This window comes from Aedes aegypti, chromosome 2 (assembly GCF_002204515.2).
Source record: "Aedes aegypti strain LVP_AGWG chromosome 2, AaegL5.0 Primary Assembly, whole genome shotgun sequence".
In the NCBI taxonomy this organism is placed as follows: domain Eukaryota; kingdom Metazoa; phylum Arthropoda; class Insecta; order Diptera; family Culicidae; genus Aedes; species Aedes aegypti.
The window spans coordinates 42,624,967-42,643,360 of NC_035108.1; the positions used below are offsets into that span (position 1 = coordinate 42,624,967).

Below are 18,394 nucleotides of genomic sequence, written 5' to 3' on the forward strand. Positions count from 1 at the left end.
GCAGGAAGAGAATGATGTTGTTAAATAACATGTAAATCCATTCAAATGCTCAGAAACAACGAGCTACACACATGGTTACCAATGGCTTATAGGGTGAGATCACAAGTTATGCGAGAAGTTTACTACACTTTTGGTATGAATAAAAAACGTTTCAAACATGTAGTACCTACACGCAAAAAAATTGTGCGGTAAAAACTACCATTTTAGGGGGTTAACTTAAGCGCTCGCACCGGCAATTTTCAGCAGACCAGAAATGTGCTTGATTTTACCATGTCTGTAGTTGGAATCAGATTGTTGTAAATTATTTCTCTCAAATGTACCAGTAATGCGGTGGGGTGTACCGTAAACATAGTAAATTGGTCTGGATTTCCATGGTAGTTTTAAGAATGGGCGTAGTCAGCTAAAATAGTTATTTTTACCACAGATTTTTTTCCCGTGTACATGAGCAGTGACTGAAGCTGCACGTTAAGAAATTTCCATTCAGAGTGCAGAAAGATTCTGCACGTAAAGAAAAAGCTATTCAGAGTGACGCTTAAAATTAATACAATCATGCTTATGAAGGAAATGCATGAAAATCGATTACGCGACAATTTGCACAAAATCATGAAGGTGCCGTAATTTGACAAGATTGGTAGTGTAATTTGGCGATTAGTCTGGTTTTCTCTTTATGTGTATGATTGTATGATAAGATGATTGTACATCGAAAATTTTCTGGGTTATGTTCGGTCTTCGCCAACGCCAGTGATTTTTGCTTAGGGGTCATGTACATATTACGTCACGCTCCAAGGAGGGGGAGGGGATCAAGCCAAGCGTGACAAGCCTTACAAAATTTTTGAAGGACTCATACAAAAAACGTGACAAAGGGGGGGGGGGGGAGGCGGTCGAAAAAGCCGAAATTTAGCGTGACATAATTTGTGTACCATCCCTTAACATCTATGAAGAGATCTTGAGATTACTGCTATCAAATTAGGAACCACATGTTTCCTAGCACCAGTACTGAGATCCTGGTGAAATTACGGTAGAATTTTTATGCTCCCCGTGTGTTTTCCTAACAGCATGTTGATTTCCGGAAGTTCTAAGTGTTTCTGTGAAATTTTCGTTATTCCGTTGGGGTTTCTGATAGAATCCTTGGAAATTTGTAGAATTTAGAATGTTGAGATTTTTATGGGAATTGTAGTCACTCCGTTGGTAGTCGTTAGAATACAATGAGGATCTCCCCTTAAAGACAAGGGCTCCCTTTGAAATTATTAAAATTCTTATCGATTCCACAAAAAATCCCATTGAAATCTAGAAAATATTTACCGACATTCAGAAGGTTTATATTAAAGCTTTGCTTTGAAATTCCAACGGAACTGGAGGTCAACGGAATCTTAAAGGTTTTTACAATAATTACAAAGATTGATTTTCAGAATAACAAATATTCACACAATAACTCGCAAGAATCCCACCGAAATCTCATAGATTCTTACATAAATACCGTCCCAAAGATACCAACCGAATTACAAGAGATTAATAACCGGAATCCTATTCCCACCCAAATTCTAGAGTTTTCATCAGATTTCCAATATTCCCGTAATATTCCTAGAATGGCTTTTTAAAATTCCAGAATTATCATTAAAAATCCGACATCCCTATCGGAATCCCAAAGTTCCTTCAGGAATTCCGGAATTCCAAAGGAAATCAGAGAATTTGAGATGTCAGAATTTACACGTTAAATTCAGAATTACATTAAAAATATCTCAATTCCTACCGACATCCCAAGATTCCTATAAAATAACATAATTATCGTAATGCCAGAATTCACACGGATACTTAAAATTGCTACAGCTGGTAATCTTACCGGAATCTCAAAATTGGCGGGGCGAATGTTTTCGTAACCTCAGAATTCCTAAGCAAAACTCAAAATACCTTCCGAAACATCAAAACTCATATCGTTTTCCCATGATTTTTACTCAAAAGAAAATTATTCCCTTCAATTCCACAATCTTAAAGCATGTGTTGCCACCTCTGAAGCTAACTACCAGTAGCTTTGTAGTAAATGCTACCTTTATTCATAGCAACGCGTTGTTTGTGGTATTTTCGAAAGGTGTATAAAGGAAAATGGCACAAACATGTTCCACTCGTATTCCTCGTATAGCGTTTACTACCGAGAATGTAGCAAACTCAACTTTACTCGCAATATTCTCGCGGGGTAAGAGTCCTTATTGTTGAGAATGATCGTGAGCATTAGTTGTACTCTTGAAATGTTGAGGTATGCCGAATCATTTTTACCTTAAATGAGGAAGATGCGTACATTATTTTATATTAAGCTAGGTTTATTCACACCCCACTCTTATAGCGTGACATAATTACTGCACGATCTCCAAATGAAAATAATGCATTTTTTTGGATAGTTTAATATTGATCACCTTAACTTAAACTTTACAATAGTCTTCCCATGAACAGAACCAAGTACAACTTTGGTTTGAACCTTGCAACTTGTGTTGAACCGCAAACGCGCTTCGTCTCTGCACCACTGTTTCAAACCGAACTCGGTACATGTGTAATTCGGTTCAAACTTAGGTTCAAATAATGGCACAAAGCAGACAAACAGGGAACGGTTGAAATCCACGCGGATAAATTTCCTCGATCATATGTATATGGAACTTCTTGGTTTAAATCGCAAGAGTCTTGTGGCTTGAATAAATGTTTATTTACGCAGATCAACTAAGATCAATACTTTAAATAACATTTAGCGGTAACTTTATGAAAATACAAAGGATTTGACTACATCATACAACAAGACACGATAAGTAGAAATTGATAAGCGTGGATATCAACTGTTTTCTGTCTGTCCGTTTGAGCCATCGTTCTGAACCTCGGATGCATCCGAAGATTTTTTAAAAGACTCCGACACTTTAAAAGGACATATCTCCAAGAGTACCAAAATGGCCTCTAATATGGCACCTTACTTCCCCCTTCACTTTCCACTCCCTCCTTCCACGCTTCTCACAGTGTTTTGGAGAGCGATAACAAAAAATGATTATTTGAAGTTACTAACCTTATTGTAGACCGGTGTTTTCTTAACTGAAAGCATTCCATAATGTGTTTTCACAAATTACCTGTTTTTGAATGCAAACAAGTAGTTATTGCTGTGATTTGTGTTGTTCAATATCACGCACTACCGAATCACTTCTTCTTCACGCACCGTGTTGTTGTTTGAAGGCTTTTCGGTGCCCGTTCTAAAATTCACTTTTCATTGTATTTCTACTCATCGTGACAATTCAAAAATCTGATGCGATGCTTGTAACACTTTATGTTTTCTCGCGCCGTACTGCTGGGAGCAATAAAACACTTAATTTCACCGATTTGTGCTCGAAAAATAACACCGGAATACGAATTCACAGGGCCAACATTGTTTATGAATCGGATGCGCAGCTCTCACTGATTGGAAGTGATGTCAGTTTTTATGTTTAGAATTAAAATTGTTTGGATATTCATACAATTGCTACAACCACGTATTTTACAATTTCATAACACTCAGAAGGTGTACAATGTCACAAGTGTTGCAAAACAGGTTTAAGCATGAGAAAAACAATGTACGACGCAATTTAACAGCAAAAATGAATATTAGATATTAAACAGTACAATTGACTGTAGAATTCAAATGCATACTGATGGCAACTTTCTCCGTCCGTAAAACAACACACGCATGTTGTGAAAAATGCTTATAATTTTGGTCAAAAAACATGTTTCTACTATCAAATGAAATCAATTGTGATTGTGAGCTTTAAGGAAGTTGTTGAAGAATTCATATCGACAATAATACATTTGTATGAAACGTGTGCAAGTAATACTGCCTACATAATTCTGTAGGTAGAGGTATACATGGAACATTATGATTTATTTTTGGCCGACGCACATAACATTGTGCTCCGCCGTGTTGGGTGGCTCGAGTGGGTGGCAACATTATGTTTACGTGCTCAATGGACCTTCACCTTAATGCTTCCCAGTGGGCATTTTGCCCTTTGAAGGAAGCACCACACTAGACAACGCACTAGCATGCAACGCCCAGTGGCACAGTCGGGATACATTTCTCACGAAAAGTTTTCCGGCCTGAAGCGGGAATCGTTCCCACACTCCTTAGCATGATGCGGCTAAACGCCTGGTGACACTATCCACACGGCTACGAAGCCCACAAGATAGTTGTTTCAGGCGGTTTTGTACTCTCTTTGTAATCTGTTCTTATGTGTAAACCGAAATGCTTGATCCTAAACCTATACCGAAGCATGTGTAAGGTAAACACTGGTTCAAACGTCAGTTCGAAAACCGGTCCATTTTTATCTCAATTGCAACCGCGGTTCAAATTTTGATGAAAATCTTGTATTTTTAGCAACAAACAGGGATTTCCCAAACCTACCAAGAACGGATGGCCCAATATTGTAGCAGACGGCGTGACCCTTTCAAACCCGACAGTTTAATATTTTCCAAAAAAGTTTTAACTTGTTGTTTTATATACCCTGAAGAGCCAATAGCTGAACCGAAACGTCGGCGATGATTAAAAATTAGTCAACGCAATTAATTAGACTGAAAGCCGAACTCTGAAATACGCTTGCAAAGCCACAATAAGTCAGACAGTACTATAAAGATCGCGTCGAAATCGACAATCAAAAATCTCAATATTTTTATTGGCGAATTGGGTTTCATCGGATTGATGGACGGTTGTAGAAGCTGAATACCCCTTTCGTAAAAGGATTCTGCGATTATGTTACCAGCAAACCGTAAACTAAGCTGGTTAATTGCAAAGCCCGTCCCTCTGCAGACTCTTCACGGTGGACCTTCACTGTTACTAGCTACAATTCGTCGACGCTTTTGGCGACTTCGGGGTAGAGGAGTAGATGCATCGCGTGTTTTCGATGCAACCCAATACCCACTAGTCAGATTATGGCACCGATGCCATCAGTTTGCCTTAGAAGAGCCCGATCCTTTACTTATGGTGGGATGAAATACTGTGGGTTTTCGTTCGTCCGCTAAATGTCGGTAAAGGTTCACGTTGCGTTGTTGGTCTCTCTGGTGGCCGTACACCTTTTAACTGTGCCAGATATGTCGCTCGTCCCATTTATCGCCGCAGGTAAACGCTTCGTGGCTCGTCGCAGTCGTGTTCTTGAGTTGCATTGCGATAACGCGACTACGTTCGTCGATGCAGATCGCAAGCTCCGACAACTTTGAAAGGAGTTCCAGCTGCAGTTCCAGTCACAGAAATGGGCCTTTACTGCTCCAGAAATGATATTACCTTCCGCTTCATTTCTGCCAGTTTTTCACAGTTAGGAGGCATTTGGAAAGCCGGAGTGAAATCATTTAAGTGGGTCCTTAACTTTACAAAAATCTGGAAGATTCAGATAAAATTTGTAAGGTTTTGTAAATAATTTATAAGGTTCTCCATATACGACATAGGAGATCCAGACTTTTCCAAACAAATTTTTAAAATCTTCCAGATTTTTGAAAAATTGACGTGGCATCCCTGCGTAGCACCTACACCCAGCAAGCGTTCCATACCTGGAGATCACCACAGCTTACATAGTCACAAATCAACCACGTTCTGATCGATGAACACGGCAACTTCTCTAACATTATCGACGTCAGGACATCGACTCTGACCACTATCTGGTGATGGTGAAACTGCGCTCAAAACTCTCCGTCGTTAACAACGTACGGTACCGACGGCCGCTCCGGTATGACCTAGAACGTCTTAAGTAACCGGATGTCCCAACTGCATACGCGCAGCACCTCGAGGCTGCATTACCGGAAAAGTGTGAGCTGGATGGAGCCTCTATTGAGGACTGCTGGAGAACAGTGAAAGCAGACATAAACGATAATGGATATAGTGCTCGGGTGATATGGTGTTCCATAACTGGATTCCTCCCTATGTCGATTGTCTTTTTATTATAGAGTTATAGAAAGTTGACTGAATTTCCTTATTTCCCTTAAAGAAATTGAGGCTGTTCTCTGACTTAACCCGAAACTCTTTCAGGAATTGCTCAAGCATATTCCATACACAGATAAAAATATTTAAATTCCAATGTAGTGTAAACTGAGGCATATAGTAAAAATAAACCAAATTCATCTATTGTTATGGAATTTCGTTTTATTTTCAATTAAATATGCTTGAATGGTACATGATCGCGTTAATTTGAAGTGCATTTAATTGAAAATAAGGGATTTATCGTTGACATTTCAGTTTATTTTTATGCTCCAAATATGTGCTTGAAAATAAACATAAATTAGCAACATATATTTAGCTATGTTAGGCAATCCCCAGTACTTGGGGGTGAGATAAAAGGGCTTACTTCGTTGATCATTTTCTTTTCCTTCGCCAAGGTCTGCGTTTAAAACAATCCGTTCATAGATATGCAGAATTGTATGGGATTTCTTGTTCTTGCATTCTAGATATAGCGTCATTCTGCTTCCAACATGATTTGTCACATGATGATCATCTGGATCAGCCTATTGTACAATTTCTCGGATTATCCTCCCCGAACAATGATGCTGCAACAAATCCCCACCCCAAGTGTAGCAATGTTACCTGTAATGCAGTAGTGCTCGGCAGAGGAAGCGAACCGTGAATGGGAGGAAAATCCTGCTATAAGGCAGCAGCAGCAGCATTATAATTACCTCATATACAGCACCCAATGGCATAACTAAGCACGCTACGAACAAATCTGCCACGGCGAGTGACGCTACTAAATAATTCGCTACATTTTGTAAGTTACGTTCTAATATGATGGCAGCAATTACAAAAACGTTTCCTGCAACGAGAAGGACAAAAATTTTCGAATGAGTTCACCGATAAAACGCAGGAAGGAGTTTGTAAATGGGACGACAATTGCGCTGATGATGATGCTGGATATAATTTGTCAATTAAATATTGCATTGTTAATTGGCCGTGGTAAATGAAAACGATAGCTACGGTTACAGTACTGGATATTATAAAGTACGCATTTGATTTACAAGGAACTTTCCAATTAGTGTATCCACTATTTAACTTCATATATGATAAATGTGGAGCATCATGTTTCAACAAGGCCAATTAACCAACAATGAAACATAACCACTCACCTATAACGGTAACTAGTATCATCAGTCCGAGGATGAGTGAGGTCACCGCCATTGCGATGACGTCGGCCAGGGGTTCGTCCAACCCCAGGCCGGTGGTGCCATTTCCAAGGTCGCTTCCGTTGACCAGCGTCGTCGTGGTGCCATTGAGCAACAGGCTGATGTTGTCGTCGCTCACAAAACTGCCGAGCTCTCCGGCCAGGTACGAATCGGGGCTGCTGCCGCTGTCGATGAATATGTAGTCGTACACATCTACGTCCCCAAAACGAAGGGGGTGTTTAACGGGGGGTCCGAGCAGCAGGGTAGACGAACGATTCAATGAGCAGCGATTTATCCCGAATCCAGCCGTTTGGGTGAAGTGGCGATGCAAAGTATGGAAAAAATGGAAACGGTTGAATTGAAGCGAAGTTTAAAACATGAATAGTTCGTGGGGTATAAATGAGGTGTAGTTGCGCAGTCAATGATTTGGAAGTAATTCTCTTTTGAATCATAGTTGAATTCGTTCGAAAAAAAAAAACTTAACTGAGTGCACCTTTTATGAAATTGAATGAGGCTAATTTGCGATAACTACCTGATTGCAAGGATTCAAAATCCAAGCAAAAAACAAGAGAACAAAAAATCCTTCTGAATTAAGAGATAAATTATGGTCGTTTACCGTCAAGTGTCCTCACCATCGATAATGTCGTCCTTATTTTAGACTAAAATTGGATTTGGATTGGAATAAGACTGAATTTGTATTGGATTTGAATTAAATGTGGATGGGATTTGAATTGGATTTGAATTAGATGTGGATTGGATTTGAATTGGATTTGGATTGGATTTGGATTGGATTTGGATTGGATTTGGATTGGATTTGGATTGGATTTGGATTGGATTTGGATTGGATTTGGATTGGATTTGGATTGGATTTGGATTGGATTTGGATTGGATTTGGATTGGATTTGGATTGGATTTGGATTGGATTTGGATTGGATTTGGATTGGATTTGGATTGGATTTGGATTGGATTTGGATTGGATTTGGATTGGATTTGGATTGGATTTGGATTGGATTTGGATTGGATTTGGATTGGATTTGGATTGGATTTGGATTGGATTTGGATTGGATTTGGATTGGATTTGGATTGGATTTGGATTGGATTTGGATTGGATTTGGATTGGATTTGGATTGGATTTGGATTGGATTTGGATTGGATTTGGATTGGATTTGGATTGGATTTGGATTGGATTTGGATTGGATTTGGATTGGATTTGGATTGGATTTGGATTGGATTTGGATTGGATTTGGATTGGATTTGATTGGATTTGGATTGGATTTGGATTGGATTTGGATTGGATTTGGATTGGATTTGGATTGGATTTGGATTGGATTTGGATTGGATTTGGATTGGATTTGGATTGGATTTGGATTGGATTTGGATTGGATTTGGATTGGATTTGGATTGGATTTGGATTGGATTTGGATTGGATTTGGATTGGATTTGGATTGGATTTGGATTGGATTTGGATTGGATTTGGATTGGATTGGATTGGATTTGGATTGGATTTGGATTGGATTTGGATTGGATTTGGATTGGATTTGGATTGGATTTGGATTGGATTTGGATTGGATTTGGATTGGATTTGGATTGGATTTGGATTGGATTTGGATTGGATTTGGATTGGATTTGGATTGGATTTGGATTGGATTTGGATTGGATTTGGATTGGATTTGGATTGGATTTGGATTGGATTTGGATTGGATTTGGATTGGATTTGGATTGGATTGGATTGGATTTGGATTGGATTGGATTGGATTGGATGATTGGATTGGATTTGGATTGGATTTGGATTGGATTTGGATTGGATTTGGATTGGATTTGGATTGGATTTGGATTGGATTTGGATTGGATTTGGATTGGATTTGGATTGGATTTGGATTGGATTTGGATTGGATTTGGATTGGATTTGGATTGGATTTGGATTGGATTTGGATTGGATTTGGATTGGATTTGGATTGGATTTGGATTGGATTTGGATTGGATTTGGATTGGATTGGATTGGATTTGGATTGGATTGGATTGGATTGGATTGGATTGGATTGGATTTGGATTGGATTTGGATTGGATTTGGATTGGATTTGGATTGGATTTGGATTGGATTTGGATTGGATTTGGATTGGATTTGGATTGGATTTGGATTGGATTTGGATTGGATTTGGATTGGATTTGGATTGGATTTGGATTGGATTTGGATTGGATTTGGATTGGATTTGGATTGGATTTGGATTGGATTTGGATTGGATTGGATTGGATTTGGATTGGATTTGGATTGGATTTGGATTGGATTTGGATTGGATTTGGATTGGATTTGGATTGGATTTGGATTGGATTTGGATTGGATTTGGATTGGATTTGGATTGGATTGGATTGGATTGATTGGATTGGATTGGATTGGATTTGGATTGGATTTGGATTGGATTTGGATTGGATTTGGATTGGATTTGGATTGGATTTGGATTGGATTTGGATTGGATTTGGATTGGATTTGGATTGGATTTGGATTGGATTTGGATTGGATTTGGATTGGATTTGGATTGGATTTGGATTGGATTTGGATTGGATTTGGATTGGATTGGATTGGATTTGATTGGATTGGATTGGATTGGATTGGATTTGGATTGGATTTGGATTGGATTTGGATTGGATTTGGATTGGATTTGGATTGGATTTGGATTGGATTTGGATTGGATTTGGATTGGATTTGGATTGGATTTGGATTGGATTTGGATTGGATTTGGATTGGATTTGGATTGGATTTGGATTGGATTTGGATTGGATTTGGATTGGATTGGATTTGGATTGGATTTGGATTGGATTTGGATTGGATTTGGATTGGATTTGGATTTGGATTGGATTTGGATTGGATTTGGATTGGATTTGGATTGGATTTGGATTGGATTTGGATTGGATTTGGATTGGATTTGGATTGGATTTGGATTGGATTTGGATTGGATTTGGATTGGATTTGGATTGGATTTGGGATTGGATTTGGATTGGATTTGGATTGGATTTGGATTGGATTTGGATTGATTGGATTGGATTGGATTGGATTGGATTGGATTGGATTTGGATTGGTTGGATTGGATTGGATTGGATTTGGATTGGATTTGGGATTGGATTGGATTGGATTTGGATTGGATTTGGATTGGATTGGATTGGATTGGATTGGATTTGGATTGGATTTGGATTGGATTTGGAGGATTGGATTTGGATTGGATTTGGATTGGATTTGGATTGGATTGGATTGGGATTTGGATTGGATTTGATTGGATTTGGTTGATTTGGATTGGATTGGATTGATTGGATTGGATTTGGATTGGATTTGGATTGGATTTGGATGGATTTGGTGGATTGGATTTGGATTGGATTTGGATTGGATTTGGATTGGATTTGGATTGGATTTGGATTGGATTTGGATTGGATTTGGATTGGATTTGGATTGTCTTCTTGTCTTCTTGTCTTCTTGTCTTCTTGTCTTCTTGTCTTCTTGTCTTCTTGTCTTCTTGTCTTCTTGTCTTCTTGTCTTCTTGTCTTCTTGTCTTCTTGTCTTCTTGTCTTCTTGTCTTCTTGTCTTCTTGTCTTCTTGTCTTCTTGTCTTCTTGTCTTCTTGTCTTCTTGTCTTCTTGTCTTCTTGTCTTCTTGTCTTCTTGTCTTCTTGTCTTCTTGTCTTCTTGTCTTCTTGTCTTCTTGTCTTCTTGTCTTCTTGTCTTCTTGTCTTCTTGTCTTCTTGTCTTCTTGTCTCTTGTCTTCTTGTCTTCTTGTCTTCTTGTCTTCTTGTCAATTGATATGCGGATTCAGATAGACTGAGGTTCATCAGATATACATTTTCTTCACGCATTTTTGAGAAGAGTATGACGTACAGTTTCCATAGCGATAGTAGTTAATATTTGATACAATCCACTTCGGCAATTCAAAGGATCCTGTTCGAGCTTCTTACAGAAGTTCACATGGATTTTTCAGCATCAAAGTTACCTGCGAGGTATTTTTGGAGCCTTAACCCTCTAATACCCAACCCCGCCTTTAGACGGGGTACGCTTTGGAATTTTGTGTATTTTTTCGTAGCTCGGAAATCAAAATTATTTTATTTTTGGCTTAAACCTTGACTCATCCCACGCATGTAAGAAAAGTTTTTTATGAATTTTGAAACTTTTTTGTATTTTTGAAAATTGTTTGAAAAATTGTATTCTTATATAACCTATAAATGCCCGGGGTTAATTTAACGTGTTATTTATAAAATCATACCTTTTATATTTTTCTACGTTCGACCTATCAAAAAAGAAGAGCCTGTTGGTATCAAAATAATTTCAAACCTGTTTTTCCGTTAGTTACACGGAAAATAAAATACGCTCCGAAAAAAAATTGAATATTTAATATTTTTAAAAGTACCGCAAAAATTTAAATTTTTATTATTGCCAAAAATCAACAACCAGAAAAGGTTTCAAGAAAAAATGAAAAAAGCTAGGGATGTTCAAAAATAAAAATTATAAAAATCAAAAACCAAAATTCAAAAATTCACGAATAAAATAAAATAATTGCCCAGAACGTGTTTAGAACGATTTTAGATAACGAAAAATAATATTTAAATCGAAAATAAAAATGTGGGTATTAGAGGGTTAATGAGTGCTGAGATCACATAAGCTAACGCATTCTCCTAGTCTTACGCCATTGAAATTGATGATGGAAAATTAATCACGCTACCTTGGAGAGATGGGCACTCTTCTACATACCAAGTAACATGACGGTTCACATTTCATCGTAATCATTATTCTTTTCACGATGGAAAAAGAAAACTTCCCAAGTGTGAGCACGTGAAACAACTGCTCATTTACTGTTAGGGCGTATGAGTATCAGATGAGGTTTGCAAAAGGATAAAATTATAATTAATGCATCCTCTGACTGATGGTATCGCGATGACTTCGATGTACTTCTGTATTCAGATCATCAATGGTATAGCATCAAATTTCGTTTCTTTTCGTGACTAATATTGTAAGCATGTACATCATTTTCGATTTCCAAAAACGATTCCAACCACCGAAAAGCAATTCCCATCGAGATTAAGCTTTCTTATCGTCATACAACCACGCATATTAAATCCCCAGAAAACCTTGTATCCAAAGTAACTCATACAAGTTATTGGCATCATAAATCCATAAACTTAACTCCAATCATAATCCCCGATATTGCCAGCAATTTTGGTTGGCTCATCCGACTGGATTGTTTACTGACACGCTCTCCGGCATGCACTCCGAAAGCAAAACATATCGCCACAAAATCAAATTTGTGCCACCCAGCAGGGGCAGGCATGCATTGTATGAGGGCAAAACTTTCGTCGTTTCCATACATTTGGTCAATATTCCTTCTCCGATGACGATGGTGATGGTGATGGTTGCCCTTTCCCTGAAGCAACAACTGCTCAACGTCGTCTACTCCAGTAAGTTATAATGATAAAAATGTATGGCCCTGGGTCGCCTTCGTGACGGGGTAGACTAACACCTATCGAAGCTGAGGGTGTGCGATATGCATTTTTTGTGATGATACGATTCACGGAATTGTCGAAACCAAATCTCGCGTTACAATTCTAAAAGGGACAATGATCGAATTGTAAGCAAATTGGTTTCGAGACAATTCGGATGTTATGCCAATACCACCAAACTCTGCAAACATTTTCAACATTATCATGAAACTAACCGTTATAAATCGGATTTTTAAAACGACCAATAACCGTTTTTCACCAAATCACTGTTTAAAACGGCCAATGATCGAATCTCTTTCCATCAAAAGGGGATACAATTGGAAAATTTCGCAAACTGTCATTGGTATTAGACTTTGCTTCAATTAATTCCGCGATATTCCGTTTCGAATGGTAATTGACAGAATTGATAAAATATCGCATACCTTTACTCCAATCCCCCAACCATATCTTCATATGAACAAACCAGGTAGTTACGCTTGCAATAACCCCTGTCAGCCCTTCCCCGCATCGCATCGTACGCACTCACCGTTGGACTTGGTAAGAGCCGAACCCACAAGGCTGGGCGGTCTAGGTGGGGGTGCCTTGTGGAAATCCATTCTGTCTCCCTTCTAGAAGCTCCTCCTGTTTGCTTCCCAACCACTCCACTCCAGTAAGAGTAAGTCTTAGATGAGTTAGCTGCTACCGGTGCTGCCGAGGATGCTGACATCGAGTCTGTTGTCGTCATTGATACTGCTGACACTGGAATGGGTACTGCTGTTGCTGCTGAAGACGACGATTGACGATCCGGCGCTGACGATGGCCATGTGGTCCAGATTACGACGCACTTTCACCACCGATGAATCGACACAACTTTTTGGCCACTGCTGTTCTTGATTGATGACGGTAGTAATGGTCATGGCGATCGGTGATGGACTGCGGTTTGTCCCGGTTTGGGCCCTCAGGCCAGCGGGTTCGACAACTTGGCAGAGATCTGCAAGAGAGAACGAGGAAATGGAAGAAGTGATTTTAGTGATAGGTGTGTAAAACGGAAACCATGTTATTTGATTTATCCTAATGGTTATTGATGTGGTAATTGGATTTAAGTTGAGGAAGTCCACAGGATTTATTTCTCAAATAACTCATTTGTAAGTTAATCTAAAAACAATCCATAAACTTTAAAAGATCGATTGGAATATGAGGTATAAAACATTCACTCCAGTCCAAAAATTTCGGTTCACACCATAAAAACCTACATGAGAATTTTGTCCATATTTTCGCAATTAAACGTCAAATTGAAACTCTTTATGGCTTGATTTTTACTTAAATTTGCAACATTTTTTAAAAATCAAACTGAAAAAACATAGGTAATATCCTCAGCATTATATCGTTCGAAATTTTAAAATCAATGTGTCATTAGAACCGTAATCTTATATTCTTTGAATACCACTCACGAAATTTTTAGCGGAAACATCTGAAAACAATTCGACATCAATGAAACAGTCTTTCAAGTCATCGTGCAAAAGTTTGGGTTCACCCCTCAGTATCGTGCATAAGATTGGGTTCACATGAACTTACTTAAAACACGAAAATTCTGTGAAATCTAAAACCAATCGTGTACGCGCCATTATTTGCGTTTGAAAAAGTTATGAACTATAAGAATCGGAACTATTAAAACTGGCAGAGATATTGACAAAATTGATCTGCGTGCGGCTCAGGTGAACCCAGACTTTTGCAAGATACATACATAATACTAAATGGTGAACCCACCTCAATCACATCACAAACAATTGTGAATTGAGACAAAATATTCTTCACACAAAAAAACACAATTTTTGGAAACATATCGTGTCAGTATTTTTTTTTTGTCGTACTGTTTTGGTACAAAAACTTCGCAATTTATTTTCCATGTTTTACATCATAATGTATAAACCGTTTATATTTTGGCATTACGGCATATTACGCGCAGCTCGAACGCGAGTACGACAGCTGCCCAAGCCACGACGTCAAAATCATCATAGGAGATCTAAACGCTCAGGTTGGCCAGGAGGAGGAATTCAGACCGACGATTGGAAAGTTCAGCGCCCACCGGCTGACGAACGAAAACGGCCTACGACTAATTGATTTTGCCACCTCCAAGAATATGGCCATTCGTAGCACCTACTTTCAGCACAGCCTTCCAAACCGATAAACCTGGAGATCACCACAGCAGACAGAATCGCAAATCGACCACGTTCTGATTGATGGTCGGCACTTCTCCGACATTATCGACGTCAGGGCCTATCATGGCGCTAACATCGACTCTGACCACTACCTGGTGATGGTCAAACTGCGCCCAAAACTCTCCGTCGTTAACAACGTACGGTACCGACGGCCGCCCCGGTATGACCTAGAGCGGCTCAAGCAACCGGATGTCGCAGCGGCATACGCGCAGCAACTCGAGGCTGTATTACCGGAAGAGGGTGAGCTGGACGAAGCCCCTCTTGAGGACTGCTGGAGAACAGTAAAAGCAGCCATCAACGATGTAGCTGAGAGCAACGTCGGGTACGTGGGACGGAGTCGACGGAACGATTGGTTCGACGAGGAGTGCCAGGAGGTTTTGAAGGAGAAGAATGTAGCGCGGGCGGTCATGCTGCAGCAAGGGACCCGGCAGAACTTGGAACGCTATAAACGGAAACGGCAACAGCAGACCCGCCTCTTTCGAAAAAAAAAACGCCGCCTGGAGGAGACGGAGTGCGAGGAGATGGAACAGCTGTGCCGGTCTCAGGAAACGCGTAGGTTCTATCAGAAGCTCAACGCATCCCGCAACGGCTTCGTGCCGCGAGCCGAGATGTGCAGGGATAAGGATGGGAGCATTCTGACGGACGAGCGTGAGGTGATCGAAAGGTGGAAGCAGCACTTCGACGAGCACCTGAATGGTGCTGAGAGCACAGGCAATGAAGGACGGGACAACGGAGGAAATGCCGTCAGTACTGCGGAAGATGGAAACCAACCAGCCCCCAATTTGAGGGAGGTTAAGGATGCCATTCACCAGCTCAAGAACAATAAAGCTGCTGGTCAGGATGGTATCGGAGCTGAACTCATAAAGATGGGTCCGGAAAGGCTGGTCATTTGTCTGCACCGGCTGATAGGCACAATCTGGGAAACAGAACAGCTTCCGGAGGAGTGGAAGGAAGGGGTAATCTGCCCCATCTACAAGAAAGGCGACAAGTTAGATTGTGAGAACTTTCGAGCGATTACCATTCTAAATGCGGCCTACAAAGTATTATCCCAGATCATCTTCCATCGTCTGTCATCTGTAGTAAACGAGTTCGTGGGAAGTTATCAAGCCGGCTTCGTTGACGGCCGATCGACAACGGACCAGATCTTTACTGTACGGCAAATCCTCCAAAAATGTCGTTAAAACCAGGTCCCAACGCATCACCTTTTCATCGATTTTAAGGCGGCATACGACAGTATCGACCGCATAGAGCTATGGAAAATCATGAACGAGAACAGCTTTCCCGGGAAGCTCACGAGACTGATAAGAGCGACGATGGAAGGTGTGAAAAATTGTGTGAAGGTTTCAGGCGAACACTCCAGTTCGTTTGGATCCCACCGGGGACTACGACAAGGTGATGGACTTTCGTGCCTGTTGTTCAATATTGCGCTAGAAGGTGTTATGCGGAGAGCCGGGCTTTACAGCCGGGGTACGATTTTTACGAGATCCAGTCAATTTGTTTGCTTCGCGGATGATATGGACATCGTCGGCCGAACATTTGAAAAGGTGGCAGACCTGTACACCTGCCTGAAACGCGAGGCAGCAAAGCTGGACTGGTGGTGAATGCGGCCAAAACAAGGTACATGCTAGCTGGTGGGACCGAGCGCGACAGGGCTTGCCTAGGTAGCAGTGTTACGATAGACGGGGATACGTTCGAGGTGGTCAACGAGTTCGTCTACCTTGAATCCTTGCTGACGACTGACAATAACTTCTTCTTCTTCTTCTTGGCATTAACGTCCTCACTGGGACAAAGCCTGCTTCTCAGCGTAGTGTTCTTTATGAGCACTTCCACAGTTATTAACTGAGAGCTTTCTTTGCCAAAGTTGCCATTTTCGCATTCGTATATCGTGTGGCAGGTACGATTATACTCTATGCCCAGGGAAGTCAAGGAAATTTCCTTTACGAAAAGATCCTGGACCGACCGGGAATTGAACCCGGACACCTTCAGCATGGCTTTGCTTTGTAGCCGCGGACTCTAACCGCTCGGCTAAGGAAGGCCCCTAACTGACTGACAATAACGTTAGCCGTGAAATACGGAGGCGCATCATCAGTGGAAGTCAGGCCTACTATGGCCTCCAGAAGAAGCTGCGGTCAAAAAAGATTCACGCCCGCACCAAATGTACCATGTACAAAACGCTCATAAGGCCCGTAGTCCTCTACGGGCATGAAACGTGGACGATGCTCGAGGATGACCTGCAAGCACTTGGAGTCTTCGAACGTCGGGTGCTTAGGACGATCTTCGGCGGTGTGCAGGAGAGTGGTGTGTGGCGGCGAAGGATGAACCACGAGCTCGCCCAACTCTATGGCGAACCCAGTATCCAGACGGTGGCCAAAGCTGGAAGGATACGATGGGCAGGGCATGTTGCAAGAATGCCGGACAACAACCCTGCAAAGATGGTGTTCGCTTTGGATCCGATTGGTACAAGAAGGCGTGGAGCGCAGCGAGCTAGGTGGGCGGATCAAAAGCGTATCGATTTGGCGAGTGTGGGGCAGAACCGAGGGTGGAGAGATGTGGCCATGAACCGAGTATTGTGGCGTGAAACTGTTGATTCAGTGTTATCTGTGTAGATGTTAACTAAATAAATTAAATAAATTAATGAATTTTGGCATGACTGTCCTCCACAAAAACATTCTCCTAATCAACACAAGCAGCTTTGCTGAATTTATCAATAAGCCACAAATCTCACGATTAGTAGCATACAGGCTTCTCTGCAATAATCGATTTCTCTTTCTCGAATTTCTCATTGGATCGGTACACGAAATGCAATTGATTTCCGTAACATTTAACGATGCAGCATGACAACTTACGACGAGTACTTTCTCTTTAATCGAAAATAGCAGTTTAAAATCCTAAGCAACCACTAGCCCGCTAATTCGCTTTTAAGGGCTTATAGAGCTCTTATACGACTAATATAGGACTTGTGTGCTTATAATAGCACGATACAGTATGGCCCATAAAAATGCGAAAATTGTTTGAACGTGAATATAGCATCCACAAGCGTAATTTTCATTGTTTTTGCTAGTGAATGTAATTTCTGACTATTATAGAATATTCTGACATGACTTCGCTATCCAGGACAATTTTTGTCATATTTTTCTGACAGTCCTAAAAAATGTAAGAAAGCAAAGAAGTTCAAAGGTTTTGTCCGCCCAAAGCTATGAACAGCGTCTGATTGTCGCATACTTTGGTGATAAACTAGCCGCCTTCAGAAATCACACTTTGTTGTTGTAAATTTTAGTTCGTTTGGTATCATAGGATAGAGGAGTTCTTAGAGAATGCGTTTTTCATGATCACAATAAAATATTTTGCCAAGGTCATAGTTTTGAGGGCATTTGCGTCTTATAGGTTTGATATGCCTTTATTTTTTGTTAAAGTTGAATAAAAAATGAATATGGAGGCCTATAACAGATTTTTAGGATGACATTTGTTACCTCGGTTAGAGACAACTTATATCAATACTAGCTTATAGGCTTTGAGCAAAACGGAGCCGCATATCAATCTTATATGAAGGTTCAATCAAAGCTCTCCAAAATGAGCCGTTTTAACAAAAATA

General features: G+C 40.4%; 1 protein-coding gene across 1 annotated transcript in view; it reads right to left on the reverse strand.

Moving 5' to 3' along the window:
- Nucleotides 1-13,567, reverse strand: part of LOC5570464 (5-hydroxytryptamine receptor) — a 56,781-nt gene extending 43,214 nt beyond the window's left edge. Inside the window, exons 1-3 of the mRNA XM_021845710.1 lie at nt 13,131-13,567; nt 7,096-7,344; nt 6,652-6,785 (exon numbers count right to left, since the gene is read on the reverse strand). Coding sequence (XP_021701402.1) covers nt 6,652-6,785; nt 7,096-7,344; nt 13,131-13,200 — 453 coding nt within the window. The 5' untranslated portion in view covers nt 13,201-13,567. The remainder of the gene's footprint in view (nt 1-6,651; nt 6,786-7,095; nt 7,345-13,130) is intronic.
- Between the last annotated feature and the right edge of the window lie 4,827 nt (nt 13,568-18,394).